General features: G+C 36.2%; 1 protein-coding gene across 2 annotated transcripts in view; it reads left to right on the plus strand.

Moving 5' to 3' along the window:
- Nucleotides 1-21,334, plus strand: part of LOC126822436 (synaptotagmin-15) — a 155,950-nt gene that overhangs the window by 126,077 nt on the left and 8,539 nt on the right. For both annotated transcript variants that reach the window (XM_050551349.2, XM_056101226.1), the window contains exons 5-7: nucleotides 5,220-5,341; nucleotides 8,453-8,617; nucleotides 19,996-20,115. In XM_050551349.2, the coding sequence (XP_050407306.1) occupies nucleotides 5,220-5,341; nucleotides 8,453-8,617; nucleotides 19,996-20,115 (407 nt within the window). The remainder of the gene's footprint in view (nucleotides 1-5,219; nucleotides 5,342-8,452; nucleotides 8,618-19,995; nucleotides 20,116-21,334) is intronic.

The following is a 21,334-nucleotide window of genomic DNA, read 5'->3' on the forward strand; positions in this document are numbered from 1 at the left end:
TCGTTCTCCGAGTTCCTTGTTACAAATGGCGCTGAAACGCATTATGATACCAATGGTAAAATGTTTATTTTGTCTTAAATATTTGATATCAGAAGCCCATCTTTTCCCGGTAAGATCAGAACATCAACGTTGATTTACATTGACAAATAATTCGTGTTTTCAATGTCGAAGACTTTTAATGATACTGAGTTAAAGACTTGGCTACTTTAAGACTAAGCCTTCGAACTACATGGCATTAATATTCATGCGATTTCTGAAAATAGTGTCATCAAGTAGTATCCCCAGACTATTAGACGTATAACATTTTAAACTCAGGCGATGTCATCTGTATATGAATTATTTCTAGATAATTATGTCATGGCTGTAAACGAGTCTAGATCGTACGACAATCAAACTAACCAAGCCTAAGCTTTGAGGCCCTTAATCCCAGAAGCGTCGTTAGTCCGCGTTGCGTGCTTAAAGATGAATTATGTAAGAGCTAAATCTGTCTATTACCAGTCTTCCTTTTGGTTTCAAATGTTATATCAATTATTAATTAGACATTTATTCGCATCAAATTTCCAATAAATTACATTTGTAATTACTTTTTTTCTAACTATTATAGCCGACACGTCAGCTACTTATCTAAATTTTACAGAATGTATCTTTAATAAGTTGTGACTTCTGGATTGGTTTCCTAGCAATATATCGGATCGAATCAGGACTAAGGAATTGCGTACCTGTTGTAATGAACGTGCAGGGTTTTGATTTGAAGGAGCTAAATCGCTAATATTTGGGGCCTAGAAATTGACACAAATGGGTCACAACGCATATAATAATGTAATATGAATGTATATAAATTGATTTGCATTCAGTCGTTTCCGTTTCAAATCAGTTATGTTCGGCGAAATACGCTAGAAGTTTTAATCGAATGGCAACCTCAAGCGTCTGGTTATTCCAGTCTACACCGATATTATTTATTGCCCATGCTCTCCAGATAAGAATATGGCATCACCGTTTGGCATGACTTGTGGAATATATCTAGCCTCGTTCTTCGAGTCCCTTGTTACAAATGGCACTGAAACGCATTATGGTACACGATTCGGGTACCAATGGTAAAATGTTTATTTTGTCTTAAATATTGGATATCAGAAGCCCATTTTTTCCCGGTAAGATCACAACACCAATGTTGATTTAAATTGAGAAATAATTCGTGTTTTCAATGTCGAAGAATTTTTGGATGACATTGAGTTAGAGACTTAACTACTTTAATTTCTTTCGAGTTTGTTCTTCCTTAGTATTGCCCATCCATCATTGCAGACCTCGTTGCTTCAACATAGGTCCGTCCACCATTGCGTACCGTTTTTCAAAAATGAACAAACCTCTCTGCCACAATTGACTAAGAACAATTTTAGCTATTGCGATTGCTCAAAATGTTTTGCTCTTGTAAATAGAACATCCACTTTAATTTCTATTTGAAATGATTTGATAATCTAGAGAGAGAGGACACGGTTTATCCTCTGACATATTTTTTGCCTGCAGGCGTTTTATTTACATCTTTTAATCTTGCAATCTAGATAAATAAAACCCAGATCTGTAACAATCTTGTTTATTAGGTAGTCCTGAAGGCTAGAGATTAGTACAGCCGGTATAAAGATTAGGGGATAATGGATTTAACGTAATGACCCGTTGTTAAAAGCATCAAATGTATTAGGAACTTTTGTTTGTTAAAAGCATCAAATGCACCGACTGGCTCCACATTCTAACAGGGCGGACTCGTCTTTTAACGCGTGCTTCCACAAGAGTGATATAGCAGACTAGAACTAGGAGAATCCGAAGATTTTTCCTCTGTATTAGAAAAGTCCGAAGAGTATGATTTTGCAATCTTTTCATTTCCGGTTAATCACCATGAATTGGTGTAGTTGGAAGTTATTTCCCTTATTTTTAAACAAAAAGAAACGAGTTTGATGGTGGATCATTAGATTAAACTGTATTGATAAACGTGTACTTTTGTCCTGATAACTTTCATTGCATATATTATGATAAATTACTTGATTACCAAATGAAGCTTCCGCCAGTTGATCATCACTGACAATTGCCTTCTTGGAGACTTTTCCGAAAAAGACAGTCGTGACTAAGAAGCAAGTCTAGCATAACATCAATTAAGAAAGCTTTATCGCTTTCATTTTCTTCGTTAAAGACGCAATCGTACATTTTGAGATACAGAGAGAGAGGGGGAGAGAGAGAGAGAGAGACAGTCGTGACTTAGAAGCCAGTCTAGCATAACATCAATTAGGGAAGTTTTTAACGCCTTCATTTTCTTACTTAAAGACGTAATCGAGAGAGAGAGAGAGAGAGAGAGAGAGAGAGAGAGCCCGTTACGTTCCGGCTTACACTTATTTCGAATTCCAACTATCAAGGGTTCCTTTAAGCGCACGGCAATCTGTAAACAGGAATAGATTTTACGTCATAAACCACAAACTATAAACCCAGAGGAACTTTCTTGATCCACACCGGGATCAAATCCGAAACCTCCCGGTTAACCCTGGTTAACGATACAACCCCCTATTCGCTGTGCCACTGCTGTTTAGATATACACGAGTACTTTTGTATCATGTCATTTGTTCAATTAATGTCAAGCACCGAGAAACAAATTAAATGTCACAATAAATTGACAACATTCAGGTTCAGGATGACCAGACATTTTACGAGTTAAGAGAACATGACAGTACAATTCATTATGTAATCAGGCGGAATTGTTTTTGAAATGTCAAATATTTCTGTTTATATAACATTAGATTAATGTATGAGATAAACATGTTATGAAACATAATATTACAAACGTAACGAGGTTGTTTTGATCAAGTTGGATGAAGATGGACAGAAACGCAGCTGTCAAGGCAAAGTTTTCCCTGATACATGCTTGATAGGATTGACGGTATTTTATTTTATTCTCTCGACGATTTAATATTTTATTGTATTAGCTCGAAGGTATTATATTATATTCTTTCAACGGTATTTTATTATATACTCTCTGTGGTATCATTTTATTCTCTCCACGGTATTATATTTAATTCTCTCCACGGTATTATATTTTATTCTCTCGATGCTATTATTTTATTCTCTCGACGGTATTATACTATATTCTCTCGATGGTATTATTTTATTCTCTCCACGGTATTATATTATATTCTCTCCACGATATTATATTTTATTCTCCCGACGGTATTATATTTTATTATATTCTCGCGACAGTATTATATCTTATTATATTCTCTCAACGGTATCATTATATTCTCCCGACGGTATTATATTTTACTATATTCTCGCGACAGTATTATATATTTTATTATATTCTCCCGACAGTATTATATTTTATTTTATTCTCTCGACGGTATTATATTTTATTATATAATCTCGACGGTATTATATTTTGTTTTATTCTCTCGACGCTATTATATTTTATTATATACTCTCCTTGGTATTATATTTTATTCTTTCGACAATTTGATACTTTATTCTTTCGACAATTTGATACTTTATTCTTTCGACAATTTGATATTTTATTTTACTTTCTCGACTTATTATATTGTATACTGTCGACAGTACTATATTATATTTTGTTTTAAACTCTCCACGGTATTATATTTTATTCTTTCGACAATTTAATATTTTATTTTACTTTGTCGATGTACTATATTTTATTTTATTTGCTCGACGCTATTATATTATATTTTAATCTCTCGACGTACATGTACTATAGTATATTATCTTGGTATATCCGTCTTCATTAGCCCAATCTGAGCAGAACAGTTGGACGTTAAACCCCATTTCATTTCATTTCTCTTGGTATACAGGGCCCTGTTTCACGAAATTTTAACTAAAGATAAAATCCAAATTTTAGTAGATACTTCAATTTTGATTGGCTAAGCACTAAAATCAATCTAATATTATCCAATCAAATTACTAAAATTTGGATTTTATCTTAGTTAAAATTTCGTCAAACAGGGCCCAGTAACTTTAAACATCATCTCTTGTGGAGAAAGGTCTCCCCGATTTATCGTGTCATATTTGATATGGAGGAGTTAAAAGCCTCTATACATTATCCAATAATCAATATCTACCATATTCTGATTTGTCTTTACTTAACAAATATATTTCTCTTTTTAGTTGATCAAATATTTTTCGACAAGTCATGGAATCAATTTGTTTCACTTTGTGGTAAAGGTTAGAACGGACAGTTCCTAACCCTAACCAGCTAACTCATCTTCTTTGAATGACATTTATTATTTGAACATATTAACACCGGGTACAATTTTTATGAATACACAATTACTGAGTTTAATACTAAGCGACGGGTCGACGAGGATACTTTCGTCTTCATCATTTCCTTGGTCGTACGTGACAAGGAGTAGGGTCGCTTATCCAATCTCGTGGGTTTTCTCCACGTCCTCCGGTTTCCTCCCACTGCTAAAGACCCCTACGCGCAAGCGAATTATTGAAATAAAAATTGAACCGTATGTTAGTCCCGAAATGACATAGTTTGTGTTGAGTGGACGTTACCCCCCCCCCCCCTTTTAGATATACAAAAAAGGCGTCTTTCTATTTCCTTATCCATATATATGATCAGAAAACCCCATTACGTCATAGCCTAAAATATATCAGCATGAATCATTTGAAATTGGTAAAATAACCTAAAATATATGAGCGTGAGCCATTAGTAAATGACTATACGGTATTATAATCCAGTAAATAACGAAGGTAATGACTTTAGTTCGTGTCTACAGAACATTCAGACCGACCAATTTATACATGATGTGATCAACAGAATGTATATATATAGAACTTTACGTATAATATATTTGTCTTTGAATACCAATATCGCGTGTTAGCATACCTCGTCTTGTACATGACACACATCACTACTATCGCGTGTTCTAGAAAGTACCCTGTAGTGCAAGTGTCCCTAATTATCATCGTTTGTACTTGACAAGGAGTATAGGGTCGTTTATCCAACGTCATTGGTTTTCTCCGGATCCCCTCGACCAAACTCCCTAGGAAGAGCCCTACACGCAATTGAATTATTGAAATAAAATTTAACCATATTTTAATCCCGAAATGACCTAGTTTGTATCGAGTGGAGTTAACCCTATCTTATAAACACATAATTATAAACTGATACACTCTCTCTCTCTCTCTCTCTCTCTTCTTGGTGTTTTATGCTTCTATTGCGTTTTCAGGTCGACCTAAAGTAACTGATCAGAGGCGATCAACATTATCATCATTAGTCAGTAGCAGTATACAGGCCTTTGACCAAACAGGTGCTGCCGTGCCACAAACTTACCTTAAGAAGAAAAACAGGGTAAGTCTCTACATAAAATACAGAGAACATTTGAATCATTTGCTATTTGAGAACTAGCGAATGCGATTAGACCTTAGGCATGTCCTGTCAGGGCCGTAACTAGCTCAGAGAAGTGTTCTTAGGGGGTGTTGTACAACTGACGGACAATGTATATCTATTGTTTTTATGGTCGACAATTTTTTCATAGGGGGTTGGGGGTGGGGACTTTTTGCTGGGGGGGGGGGGGGGCTGTGTCCTGTGTCCTTGCGAACAGTATTTACGTTATATGCGAGGGCTGCGGTCTCTGATATTCTATAGATAGAAGGCATGTCCTACACGAAATTAACGGGCAATAAATGGGCTAGTCTGAGATATGCTTGGAAGTGGTATCAGGTGGTCTATAAATAGCATCAGTTATTATATACCTGTGGATAACTGGGAAGTGGTATCAGGTGGTCTATAAATAGCATCAGTTACTAAACACCTGTGGGTAACTGGAAAGTAGTATCAAGTGATCCATAAATAGCAACAGTTAAATCATAGTAGAATATCCCCGGTAACCAGGGATATTCTACTATGATTTATCTACAAGGAATGGTTCCTGTTTTTCCTCGGATGCATCACTGAGATCCAAACTTGGCTGTACTGTTATAGGGACTCTTCGGCCCTTTTCCTATCGAGTGTGGGGTTTTATTGTCTTCTCCTTGGGATTATTTAATAGCATCAGTTACTACACACCTGTGGACAACTGGGAAGTGGTATCAGGTGGTATATAAATAGCATTAGTTACTATACACCTGTGGATAGCTGGGAAGTGGTATCAGGTGATATAAATAGCACAAGTTACTATATATAACTGTGGGTAACTTGTGTGATTATAAACCTTGATTAAAATATACGTTGCTAAAGCAACAACATTATGATATGGTTATGAAAATGAAAACAAATTTTCCCTCCGTGTATATAAATATCCTTTCATCATTTCATTTGTACTACCCGAATTAGTTCCTTAATTGATTTACGAGACACAAGATAGAACCTGCGTCATGAGCTCTTTACAATTGCGGTAACGTAATAAGTAAAAAATTACATGTTATTTGAGAAACAAAAGCTAACAAGAAAATACATCTCGGTAATGGAGTCCTTACATCTCATAAAGTAATTAAATGCACGAGTAGGTTGCGTGAAGAAAGACGAAAACAATAGCATGTCCTCGTTACATTTTCTTCATATGCTTTGCTCGGTTTAAACCTAGTTTGTAATTTCAACTATATAATTACTTTTTTTTTTCCTTTTCTAATTTTATTCTTTTAAATAATTTTATAGAGATAATTATTAATAAAAGGAGATTAAACTAGCAACTCGACTATCTTAAGGACAAGAACTGGTCTCAACCCGCTTCTCGTCCTTTTGTACTTGGCGGAGACAAAATGAAATGGGATTTAACGTCCTACAGTTCTGCTCCAAACTGGGCTACTGAAGACGGGCATATGCCATACAGTGTGCTATGAGGGAAATTTTGCCCGGACAGCGGCACTACAGCCTACTCTTATATCGAATTCCAACTGTCAAGGGATCTTTTACGTGCACGCCAATGTGTACACGGGACCTCGGTTTTTCGTCCCATCCGAATGAATAGACAGCTGTCCTTGTCAGGCCTTCCGTCCTGCATCACTGACAAGGGGAAAGCACGCTGGAAAGTCTGGATGAACTTTCTCGGCCAATGCAGGGATCGAACACCCGACCTCCAGGCTAGCCAGCTAGTGTCTTACCCACTTAGCCTCCGTGATCCACTTTTGGGGGCGACGTCAAAATTCCAACATGGCTGTGAGGATGTCATATACAGTTCTTGCGGCCCATTGTTATTTAAGTTTAAACCAAGTTTGCAATTTCAACTATATAATTATATTTTTTCTAATCTTATTCTTTTAAATACTTTTATAGAGATAAAGAGCTTAAACTAACAAGTAGCAACTCACTTATCTTAACGACAAAACCGAGTTCACAAAGCATTCTCAGACTTAAGTTAAGAATTTACTCAACTTTCAGTCACTGTTTATAAGAAATATCTTTGATCGAGAAACACAAAACTTTGCACATAGTTTCTTATTGATATAGTTGATACATTAAAACAACAAAAGTTTTAGTTAAGATAAGGCGAACATTTCTGAGTCTATTCTTAACTTTAGTCTGAGAATGAATTGTGAACTTGGGGCCCGGTCTCAAACCGCTTCGCATCCTTTTGAACTTGGGGGCGACGTCACAATTCCAACATTGCTGTGATAACGCCATACTCAGTTCTTGCGGTCTATTGTTTTTTAAGTTTAAACCAAGTTTGCAATTTCAACTATATAATTATTTTTTTTCCTAATCTTATTCTTTTAAGAACGTTTATTTTGTACTTGGGGGCGACGTCACAATTCCAACATGGCGGGGATGACGTCATACCCACCAGTTCTTGCGGTCCATGGTTATTTAAATGGTGTAACTACGATGTAGATGTGTCGCATGTGATATATGAGATTATAACAGGAATTATTTGCTGATATCAGAACCTAATTATATCACTGAGCGACTGTAATAGTTATCCTTAGAGACGTCGCTAATCTCACCACGATCATAAATAGATGTTATGACAAACCCTATTATCTAAAGCGCACGTGTTAGACCTCTATATTTTAACCGACAAATCTGACAACGCCTACTTTTCTGCACCGACTGGGAAAATAAAGACGGATATAAACCATGCGTCTACCTTTCTGCACCAACTGGTCTAATACACCACGTGGCTTTGTTATGAGAGACATTTTGCCTGGACATCGAATTCCAATAGCTATGCGTGCTTTTACGCGAATGCCAACTTACACGGGACCCCAGTTGTTCGTCTAATCCTAATGATTCGCCTCTTTCCCTTGCCCTACAGAATTTCCCAATAAAAAAGTTACTCTAACCCTACCCCAGCTAAACCTAACCCTGAATACTGTGGCTACGAATAACGTCTTTCATATCATATTGATATCTGTAAATTTTAGAGAAGTTTTGAATTGAACTGTTTGATACCTAAGCCTAAACCATAACCTTAAATACTGTGGCTACGAATAACGTCTTTCATTTTATATTTGAATATTTTAGAGAAGTCCCGGAATTGGGTTGCCTGATACCCCTGTAGCTCTACATGATCTGAATCTGGATGAATTGGTACCACGCTACGCTCCACCTGTCAGTCCTACTGGTAAACTCAAAGTCCAGTTACAGTTTACAGACGATAAACATGCTATAACAGTGATCATTATCGAGGTAAGATAATGTATAATATATTATTGGAATCAGTTGCATATAATATCAATCATTAGAACAAAGATAAGATAATTTGTAGGCAATGATGGACATTTCGTGGATACTGATTGGTCGAAAAATTGTGTCTAATACACAGTTTGCATATTATATATGGCTTGTAAATAAAATTATTTTGTGCAGTGAAACCTGTCTGTTCCTATATTTTTAGTTTTATCCCTTTAGCGTTGTTTTATCTGGATTATTGCCCCTTTTTATTGTATTTTAACTTATGACGCCAAGTGGCAAATTACCGCCATTACGTAACGTTTAACTTAGTAGCGTTTTTTTCCGATTGCTTCTTTGTATGCAGTTTTAGTTTTTGCTATGGTCAGTGCCGGACTGGGCCCACCTGTCCACCTGTCCGTGACAGGTGGGCCTAAGCTCATTAAAAATAAGTGGGCCTAAGCCTATAAAGAAATAAGAAAAAAGAAAAAGAAAAAAGAGAAAGAACAAAAAGGAGAGGGGGAGGAAAGAAAAGAAAGAAGGAAGGAGAGGACAGGAAACAGGACAGGAGAAAGAAAAGATAGGAAGAAAATGACTGACAACACAAAAAAAAGAAGTGTACTACAAGGAAAGAACTTTATGAGTTTGACCTCATTATACCGAGAACCGTGTAATTCATCTTTTAACCTCTACTTAGTTCTTCATAAGCTCTTAGGTCATTCTGTTATCTAATTGTATCAGGAAATTAAAAATTTGACTTCTTCTGTCTTGGTCTGAAATGCTTGGAAAATGGGTTTTCGATTGTCAATTTTTTAAAAAAAATTTCCTGGCGGGAGACCCCTCGGAGCGTACAACCCCTCGGACGCTTGTACGCCTACGGCACGCTCGAGGCACGCCTTCGGCCCGTAATTGTATGGGCCTTGGTCAATAACCTGGCAGGTGGGCCTTCGGCCCGCCAGTCCGGCACTGGCTATGGTTTATAGAAATAAGTACGTATGCCCTAACTTTCTGATTAATACACTTGAATTCTTTTCAAAGCTTTTAATGTTTTGATCCCTAATTTTTGACCACTACATAGAGGCCAATTAGTTTTTACTTGGCTTTTTACTACATTTCACATAAATGGGCCTACATTTATATGTCACGTAGTACATGGCCGATCATGACCCACGCTAGTATGATACAACGTTTAGGGGAAGTGTTCCCTTATTGTATGTTCGTTTTTCATTTTGTGTGAAGTCTGTATGACTACAGGCCCGCGACTATACAGCGCTGTGGGCGCTTACGGCTAGCCCCTGGATCCATTCACTTTGTCTGATGTGTGCGTTTGTTGTGATGTCTGTATATTGTGTTGTGTCCGTATAGTAGATTTGTCTTCTGTAATTGCTTGTGTGTGGCGCAGTCACTCTGCACTTACTGCTTATAACGTTTCTCTAAATTAACTGTCAATGAATATTTCCTGAGCACTAGAATCTCTTCAAAGTGGTGAAAATGACATCCTCTGGAGAGAACATGAACAGGCCTGTATCATCTAATAATTAGATATTGTCGTAAAAATTAGATATTGTCGTAAAAATTAGATAATGTCCTAAAAATAAGATATTGTCGTTAAAATGCAACTAGCGATAAGCGGCTTTATAAAAGCCAAATCTCGACCTAAATCCGGTACTCTATGTATCAGTTAACATCCTCAATCTTTCTAATCAATCAGATTAACTATATTTTATTCAACGGTGTTATCAACCCCAATAACTAACAAGATTCACACAAGCTTGTCTCACTGAATTCACATCTATCAATATATCCAAACAATAATCTAATTTCATGAACTAGTTTCTGTCAGTTCTTATTATCCCCTCACATCTGGATTAGCTACCTATTGATCAACAGTAATTCTATTTATTTCAACAATAAAAATCTCTATTTAACAATTCTGTTTGCAGTGATTGAATTTAACGGAATTCTGGTTTGACAATATTTAATGTTTAGCCGACCATTGTTAATGCACAGTTACACGCAGGGAGTTTAGACGGAGGCAAACATTTCTGACAATAGTTCTGCAGTTCACTATAAATAAGGATCGTTTTAGAGAGAGAGAGAGAGAGAGCGAGCGAGAGAGAGAGAGGGGGATTTTATTTCAATAATTCGCTTAATCAGGCTTCTTTATTTGTGGGAGGAAACTGGGGGACCGGGAGAAAACTCACAAGATTGGACGCGGGGGGGGGGGGGTGTACTTATTTCAATAATTCGCTTAATCAGGCTTCTTTATTTGTGGGAGGAAACTTGAGGACCGGGAGAAAACCCACAAGATTTGACAGGCTACCCTTCTCCTTGTGGACTAGAGTGTCACGCTTCGAACTCCAGCTGGCTTTCCATCGTGGTTTCTATCCCAGATAAGAGCATGACTTGGAAATAGGGGCGCTTTCTCAACGTCGTGGGTTTACTCCAGATACTTCGATTTCCTCCCACAGGAAAGGCCCATGCACGTGCGCTAAGCATAAAATAAAAAAAAGACAACTTGTCTTGAGTAATTGACTTAGTGATTAGTGCAAATTAGCACTATCTTTGATTACAAGTTACATCTGTTCAGAAATCCACTTTTTAGGTTACATGCCTAAAAATGGGTCGTACATAAAAAGTAATAAAAGAAAATGTTTAATGCTTTCTTATTCTTATTATAATTTGTTGAAACTGATTTATTAATTTTTTTTATAAATTATAATGAATTAATTTGATTCTTTGGTGCTATAAAATTTGAGGCTTGTTATATTGGAATAATTTATATAGTGTAATTGAAATGTAATTGACCATTGCATGATTTTTGGAATGTAATTAATTACATCTCCATTACAAATTACTTTTGAAAACTCCCATTCCTCATTACATGGCCATTACGTAAAAAATGTAATGAATACATTCCATTAATATTATTTCAGCCCTGACTGATTGGATGATGGCCACGGTTGCGTTACAAAAACACTCATTATTTCCATAATTATAACATGCAAGATAACAAGTATTGATAGATGATTCCAATAAACCGCGCTTTTATATATCGGGTGACCCAGAAAAAAAAACTAGTACATTATTTAAAGCGGAAATAAATAAAAAAAATTATTAAACATACATTATGCAAGACCTAAACCTGATTATTGCAGGTCTTTCTTTAGGCCTAAAATGTTATCTAAATTATTAATTAGACATTATCCAGACCATAATCAACTCACGATGGCATCACTAGTCTGCGATGTTTATTGGATTAGGTTCCGATTTGCTGTTCGACTTTCATTCATAATTTAATCATGAAATGGATAATCGAGACTATGTTTTATATCCTACCAACTTTAGTAATGACGATCGAGGCTAGACAGAAAATTCAATCGCTAAAATCTCGGGTCATAGTGGATCAATTTGACTGAAATTTTCAGCAAATTCCCTTTACATTATGTAGTTTTTAACTATTATAGTGAGAACTGTCAGCTCTTTATCGAATCTCCCATAATGTATCTTTAATATCCTTAACGATTCAAATGTGATACTTGACATTTTCACTCCAAATTGCAGGTCGAAAGCTCAATTATTGTAAGCATCGTTAGGATTTTAAAAAAAGAATGTCAATTCATGTTTTGCCGGATTGAGAAGTCACGTCACATTAGTTAACATAAAATGGTCAGTATGTCCTACCTTGTTGATAAGCGGGTCATTCCGTGTCAAGCGCGTGTGTGTGTGTGTGTGGGGGGGGGGAGGGGGGTGGCCGAATGGTTAGCACGTACGCGCTGTATCATAAGGCCTGTCATTGAGTCAACTGGCGTGGTTTCGATTCCCCAGTTGTACGTGACAAGGAGTAGGGTCGCCTGTCCAACCTCGTGGGTTTTATCCGGGTCCTCTGGTTTGCTCCCACTGTTAAAGATCCCTACCCGCAAGTGAATTATTGAAATAAAATTAAACCATATGTTAGTACCAAAATGCCCTAGTTTGTGTCGAGTGGATGTTAAACCCCATTTCTCTGTCTGTCTGTCTCTCTCTCTCTCTCTCTCTCTCTCTCTCTCCATGTCCAGTGGAATTCTCAGAAAGTTGTAAAGTGGCCCCATCAGAAAATTATGAAAAAAGTATATGTAATAGTACATACAGTCTTATGTAAAACTGCAAAGTTATATGACTCTAGCATTAATATTGGCTGGGATATGGCCTGTTGAATATATGTTATAGTACATACAGTCTTGTGTAAAACTACAAAGTTATATGACTCTAGCATTAATATTGACTAAACTATGACCATTTGAATCGGGGTACCCTTTCGCAAGTTTTGAAACTATAGTAGTCTATGACTCGACTTTTGTAATCTGATTTTATTCCTTCCAGTCAGTTTATGTTCTTGAAATTTTGGGGTTTGTAAGAGAATATTATATAGATTAAGAGAGAGAGAGAGAAATGGAGAGAGAGAAATGGGGTTTAACGTCCACTCGACACAAACTAGGTTATTTCGGGACTAACATGGTTTAATTTTATTTACATAATTCGCTTGCGCGTAGGGGTCTTTAGCAGTGGGAGGAAACCGGAGGACCCGGAGAAAACCCACGAGGTTGGACAGGCGACCCTACTCCTTGCCACGTACAACCGGGGATTCGAAACCACGCCAGTCGACTCAATGACAGACTTTATGATACAGCGCGCGCACGCTAACCATTCAGCCATCCAGCCATCCAACCCCCCATATAGATTAAGAATTTACCAGCACATTTAACAGAAACAAGTACAGTCAACTGTGTATGGGGTACCTTAAGTGCCAAAAGATGATACTTGTGCAAAAAACAATCAATATTTCGATACAGTGTACACTATACACTATATTTCTACACTATATACAAGTTGTTACTTATCACATGTATAATGTATCAATGGGTATTGTTTGAACAAACATTATTTTTTAAAAAGCCGTATCTTTGTCGATTTCTTGTAAAATTAGCTGTGATAATCGACTCACACAGGAAAATAGCTAAAACCACTGGAAAACAATTAAAATACAGGTTATAGAAGCTATGCGTAGTCACAAACTTGCTCTTGCAGTGTGTGATTTTATGATAACTAAAGTATCGGAAGTGATATCCTTTCTAATGGGGCGAAGAAAGTGAATACAACATCAACATGTTAAAAATCTTGAATTTTCCATGTTTTTGATATTGGGTCATAAATTGGGTCTCATATTGATGCATAATTGTTAAGTGCGTACAAAATGTTCTTAGGTTTTGTTTCATGATGATCAGGCAAATAGAAGTATTATAATCAATTCATTCAAATCGGCTAAAAATGAAAAGGATCATAATTTACATATAAAATGAAGGAGTAAAATATCAAAAACGGGCCTTTCATCATTGATAGACAATTTCCTGTAGTTTTTGTTGGGGGGTTAGATGGCCGAATGGTTAGCACGCGCGCGCTGTATCATACGGTCTGTCATTGAGTTAACTGGCGGGGTTTCGATTCCCCGGTTGTATGTGAAAAGGAGAAGGGTCGCTTGTCCAACCTCGTGGGTTTTCTCCGGGTCCTCCGGTTTCCTCCCACTGGTTAAAGACCCCTACGCACATGCGAATTATTGAAATACATTTTTTTTAAAAAAAAACATGTTAGTCCCGAAATGACCTAGTTTGTGTCGAGTGGACGTTAAACCCCATTTCTCTCTCTCTCTCTCTCTCTATATAGTTTTTATATTTCTTGGTTTAGCGTTTGAAAAAGAGTGATTTTAGATATTTTCCTGTGTAAGTCGATTTTCAAAGCACATTTTACAAGATTATCCAATTTATTGTTAAATGTTTAAATATCGTAGATGCTCAAATCCATTTAAATCTCGGCCATCCGATGTTCTATAGATGAGTTGATTATAGGTTGGTCATGTGAATAAATGTCTTAAAGATACATTATGGGAGATAAGATAAAGAGATGGCAGTTCTCGCTATAATAGTTAAAAACTAGATAGTGTAAAGGTAATTTGCTGAAAATTTCAGTCAAATTGATCCACCATGAGCCGAGAACGAAGCGGGTGAAATTTTCGCATAGTCTCGGTCATCATTATTAAAATCATTAATATAAACAGCATAGTCTCGATTATCCACTGTTTTGATTTAATTATAAATGGCCGTTAAGCGGCATATAGAAATCTAATCCAGCCAACATCGAAAGCTAGCCTTGACATCGAGAGTTTATTATGGTCTGGATAAGTTAATTAATGTCTAATTGATAATTTAGATAACATTTCAGGCCTAAAGAAAGACTTGTAATAGGCAGATTTTGCTCTTGCATAATGTATGTTTAATAATAATTTATAAAACATTTGAAATCAAAATAAAGACCTGCACGGGACAGATTTAGCTCTTACAATAACTTCGTCATTTATCTTTTTAAATCCAAACGATCGATGTATTGTCCCCCTTGAAGAACCTACTTGAGCGAGAGAACATTCTAGAAGCTACTCGTGTCTGACTAGAAATAGAGCGTCGAGATTTAGATTAGCGAGAACAGATAGAAATAAGTTTTAGAAATAACCCATCAATGACGCACTTAGCACAATATATATTAATATTTTGCAGCTGTAACATATGCCATTCATAAATACTTCAAGAATTAGTATAACCCTTTTTGTCAGTCGTGGGTTATCTAGTATAGTCTCGACAAATCCAACGTAATTCATACATCGAAAGAACGATCAATATGCATGCCAATTTAGAATAACGAATTCCAGTTAAAGCAGTAATAGAGAGAGAGAGAGAGAGAGAGACATAGAAAAAGAGAGAGAGAGGGGGGTAGATGGTTACGTCCACTCAACATAAATTAGGTCATTTTGGGACTAACATATCGTTAAATTTTATTTCAATAGTTCGCTTGGGAGGAAACCGCAGGACCCGGAGAAAATCTACAAGGCTGGACAGACGACCCCCCCCCCCCACACACACACACACACAGACACCAAATCGGTCGTAAATCTATGCAAGTCTTAGATCAACTTGTATTAATCCAAACTGTTGAATATGCACATTGATTTAGAAAATCTAACAGTTTTTAAGCTCTGATACTTTCTGTTTTTATTAGCCCGGTCGGCTCAGGACAGTAGGACGTTAAACTTCATTTATAACACCTTCTTCAATAATGTCCATTGTTTGTCCATCTATGACGTCACTTCCTTTAAAAATACATTTTTTTTTTTGCTAGCCTACTAATTTAAGAATTTGAGTTTTCAAACGTTGTACTCTAGAAATTCAATATGTTGACAGACGACCATAATATAATATGCGTTAACTCTGCAATTATTAACAATATTATAGTTATAGTTCACTTTGGATTTTCTTGAAAATAACAACGAATCAATAAATGTTAGTCTATTAAAAATTTCAATTAAGGAGTATGGATCGATACAAGTGCCAAATTGGGAAAATAAATTCTTATTAAGGAGTTTAAATTGTAGTTCATTTATGATTTGCTTTACAATGTAATCAATAATGATAAATAAGTGAAATGAGGTTTAGCGTTCTACTGTTCTGCCCCGACCTTGACACAGAAAGAGAGAGAAATGTTGGGCGTAGGGGTCTTTAGCAGTGGGATGAAACCGAAGGTCCCGGAGAAAACCCACGAGGTTGCACAAGCGACCCTACTCCTTGTCACGTACAACCGGGGAATCGAAACAACGCCAGTTGACTCAATGACAGACCTTATGATGCAGCGAGCACACGCTAACCATTCAGCCATCCAATGTTTTTGTAGCACACAATTCTACATGAAAATAGTGTTGGATTATTATAAATTTGTGTCGGATGTGGCAAAAAATGATTTATTTTGGCGATCAAAGAAAAATCACGGTGAAAAATAGACGGTAAGGATTTAAAAAAAAAGCCTTAGAACCGAGATGGGGGGAAAGCCTTATTTTCATATTAGTTGTCATTAGGACGCGCCAGTAACGATGAGAGAGCACAAATGGTCTCTAAGTGAAATGAAATGAAATGGGATTTAACGTCCTACTGTTCTGCCCCTATGCTGGGCTAATGAAGACGGGCATACGCCATACAGTGTGCCATGAGGGAAATTTTGCCCGGGCAGCGGCACTATCGCCTACTCTTATATCGAATTCCAACTGCCAAGGGATCTTTTACGTGCATTCTAATGTAAACACGGGACCTCGGTTTTTCGTCTCATCCGAAGGACTAGACAGCTGTCCTTGTCAGGCCCTCCGTCCGGGTCTCTAAGACTTCGTTACTAAAGTAACTATCTGAATTAATGAACCGGCACCATGGATACCCGGGGTAATGGATATCAGCTGGATATACCAGGATCGAACCCTGTTAGTGGTCGGGGACCAGCACGACATTGACCAAGCCACCATGACTCCATATTTCCAGGGTAATGGATATTAGCTGAATGACCTATAGCTGAAGGGTGTTCAATTAACGTTTGTAATACCGAGTGTCAATTGGTGTTAATCATTGAATAGATGGATGTTAAATGGAGTAGCTGAAACCACCGTCTAACCTGTTTCTGGTGCTGGAGGCCAATGATGTGTGGTGATACACCGATTATAGACCTTTATTTCCTCTATGTCAGGATAAATCACAATCTATTTCGCCCACGCTCCTCGAAAATCAGAAAATAATATAAAACATTACTTTCCAGACGCCAGTATAGGAAAACTGGCCAATAGAGCATGAACAAAACTGACCTTTAACACTGGCATATGTGTAGTGAATTTACTGGTTCATTATAAATATAAAGCGACGTTTCAACAAATGTTCTTTTATCTCTGATAGTATAGGTTTTGCAATACAAATGAGATAGTAAAGTTTTGTGGCACAAATGATCGTAGAGTTTTGCAGCACAATTGATAAAAGTTGGTATTTGTAGCACAAATGAGATAGTAAAATTTTGCTGTACAAATGATAAAAGTTGGTATAGTTTTGCAACACAAATGAGATAGTAATGTTTTGCCGCACAAATAAAATAGTAATATTTTGCCGCACAAATAAAATAGTAATATTTTGCGGCACAAATAAAATAGTAATATTTTGTGGCACAAATAAAACAGTAATATTTATTGTTTGAATGTTTGATTCAAGATGGCTACCTGAGGGTTGCACTGTGTTTTGGCTCTCACTTTTACTGATATTTTAGTGTGTTTTACTGAAGTTTTGCTACCTAGATTTTCACTAGAGTTGTGTCTTATATTCTGGAATTGGTTTTACTGACAACTGTGTTATTTTATTTGGTGATTTACAAGATATATCAATTTCTTTAAATTGGTTGAACAATATATGACAATGATCACATATAGTAGATAAAAACTCATGTCAATTGGTGAGCTTCGATCATCTCAACTTTGTAACAATCAAGTTCTTTTCAACTTCCCCGAATTGTTTAGTGCAGTAGATACTAAGGAGGTGAATACATTTCAGCACACAAATCAAAACATTCAAGTAAAAATCACTAGTAAGCCAAGGAAAACAAACAAAAGAGGAGTTAACTTTAATAACTTAAGATATCCAATTTTAAATCAGGATAGTAAAACTATCTCAAAATCCAACATCAAATTCTGCTTACTTAATTGTCAATCAGTTCGTAATAAAACCAGTGAACTTAATGAATTTTTAATTGAGAATGATCTTGATATATTTGTGGCTGTGGAAACTTGGTTAAAATCTAATGATGACACTGTAATAAATCACCTACTTCCATTGGATTATGGAATTGTCCTAGCGAATCGTATTCAACGCAGAGGAGGGAGGGTTGCAGTGATACATAAAAAATCGATTAACACTTCCATTATTCAATCTCATTCATTCAAAAGTTTTGAAATGCTCCATGTGTTACTCAAATTGAATAATGAATTAGTGAAACTTGTTTGTATATACAGACCACCACCTTCAAAGTCTAATTATTCATCTTATGACTCAGATTTCCTGCATGATCTCTAGTCATCACCGGGGCGTTTACTTCTGGTAGGCGACATTAATATTCATCTTGATAAACCTAATGAAAAAGCTCAAAGTCAGTTTTCTGAAATTATTAATACCTTTGATCTGGTACAAAACGTAAAGAACGCAACACACTCCAAAGACCACCTGCTAGATGTTATAATTACAAAATCTTCTGATGATCTTATCGAAAATTTGCATGTTGAAAACAAGTGTATATCTTACCATTTCTGTGTTTTTACAGATCTTACCGTTTCAAAGTGTAATGTTTCGAGGCACAAATAAAAAAGTAATATTTTACGGCACAAATAAAATAGTAATATTTTGTGGCACAAATAAAATGGCAATGTTTTGTGGCACAAATGAAATGTTATGTTTTGTGGCACAAATAAAATAGTAATGTGTTGTGGCACAAATGAGATAGTAATGTTTTGTGGCACAAATGAGATAGTAATGTTTTGTAGCACAAATAAAATAGTATTGTTTTGTGGCACAAATAAAATAGTACTGTTTTACAGCACACGTAATGCTAATAGTTAATATATATAGAAATTAGTTTTTGGGGTTAAGATTCCTTGTTATATATTTGTTTTCAACTTGCAACCAAGTCGTTGGTCTATTTATAAAACAGACCCAGATCTGGTGTATAACTCGACCATCGTTAACCCTTCTCAATATTATTGGTAATAAAGATATGATTTTGAATTAAATCTGACAATTCCAAAATAAAAATGGAAACCTTAGAAAAGGTGAAATGAGTCAAATTGGTCAAAGTGATGCGACCTACAGAACACCTACAAGTTTATTCCTTAAAGCGGTGATAAGTGTACGCAAGTCGTCGGATTTTAATCATACTGATCAAGTGTTGAAAATGGATATTAATTTAAACATTTTAATAGTTTAAGTGCGGTTATTTGCAATATTCTTGAATAATACGGTATTAATTTGATTAATTTATAGTAATCCGCCATGTGATTGACACTCAGTGTAATGGTTAATCTAGGATAAATTTGATTAGAATTTTAAGATTTTTTCCGCAAGTTTTCAAAAAGAATCGCCAGTACCCCAAAACGTTGTGGCCAAAATTATTATTAATTATCACTTACATCTTTGAAATGACTTGTGGAATATGTCTAGCCTCATTCGTCGAGTCCCTTATTACAAATGGCGCTGAAACGCATTATGGTACACGATTCGTGTAACCTACCAATGGTAAAATGTCTATTTTGTCTTGAATATTGTATATCAGAAGTCCATCTTTTCCTGGTAAGATCACAGCATCAATGTTAATTTAAATTGACAAATATTTCGTGTTTTTAATGTGGAAGACTTTGGATGATACTGAGTAGGAGACTTGGCTACTTTAAACCCGTTCAAAGGCTGGGTGGGATTGATTTGTATTGCTACTTTAATTTCACAAATTATATATTTGTTTTTTATTTGTAGGCCCAGAATTTGATCATTCCTGGTATTCCTAAAGATGTGGACGTCAATCCTTACGTCAAGGCGTTTCTTGTTCCAGGAAGGGCTGTTAAATATAGAACAAAAACATTCTCGAAAACAAAGGTAAGACCTCAACTTGATATCAATGATGCCATATCCTTAACAACACAGACCACAGATTTCATTTCCTGCATTACAATGATCACCATACACAAGATTGGAGAGAGAGAGAGAGAGAGAGAGAGAGAGAGAGAGAGAGAGATGGATGGGGTTTAACGTCCACTCGAAACAAACTAGATCATTTCGGGACTAACACATGGTTCAATTTTATTTCTATAATTCGCTTGCGCGTAGGGGTCTTTAGCAGTGGGAGGAATTGCACAAAATTGTAACAGCAATGATGTAAGATGGGAAACCATAAAGGCAGGGCCCTTGAGAGGAAAAAAAATGTGCTGGGGCGAGACCTTCCCCCACCCCCCACCCCTGACTTTCCCCCACTGCTTTCCAACACTAGTTATATCTAGATGATTCACTAGCAGATTGCGATAATGCAACCCCCCCCCCCCCATACACACACACACACACACACACACTGCTCTCCAACACTATTCATATCTAGATGATTTTCACTAGCAGATAGCGATAAAGCGAAAATTTGTGTACCTACTTATATAAGCTTCAAAGGCACAATAAAAAATTCATGCATATATAATTGCCCATTTCAATTTTGACTAATAAGTGAAGGGTGGAGTGGGGCGAGAAATGCAAAGGATGGCCATCAGCTTTAACTAACGGTAAATTTGATTGCATAGTACACATTATGGCGTATGCACATCTTCATTTTCCCGGTCAGTTCCAAAACGTGGTACGTTAAACCCCATTTTTATTGGCATTGAGACACCATGAGCTTTTTAAAAGCAAAATGTATGAACAAGCAGTCAACATAAAAATATATTGCTATAAAATAATGTCTGCGTCATCTCATTAAGAATGACGTCAAAGTCTTTTCATTCATTTTTTTTTTGTCAATCACAATGAAAAAATATAAATGAAAAACAGCAATAATTGATTATATAAAAAAAAAGTCATTCCGACATCAAACAGGCTTTCAATGAACAATATGGGAAAATAAAGTTAAGAGAAAATTTTATAAAAAAGGCAACAGCAATTGTGTGATTTGTTATTAGACACCATTTTGTGCATTAAGGGATCTTCATCATTCTATAGTTGATAATCTTTTAAACAACTTCTTCAGCTCCGGTGATAAATTAGCAGTTTTTTTTAGCCATTAACAAAGGCATAGAGCTAATATAATATAGCTTAACGAATGGAAACCTCGGCA

Source organism: Patella vulgata, chromosome 5 (assembly GCF_932274485.2).
Source record: "Patella vulgata chromosome 5, xgPatVulg1.2, whole genome shotgun sequence".
Taxonomy (NCBI): domain Eukaryota; kingdom Metazoa; phylum Mollusca; class Gastropoda; family Patellidae; genus Patella; species Patella vulgata.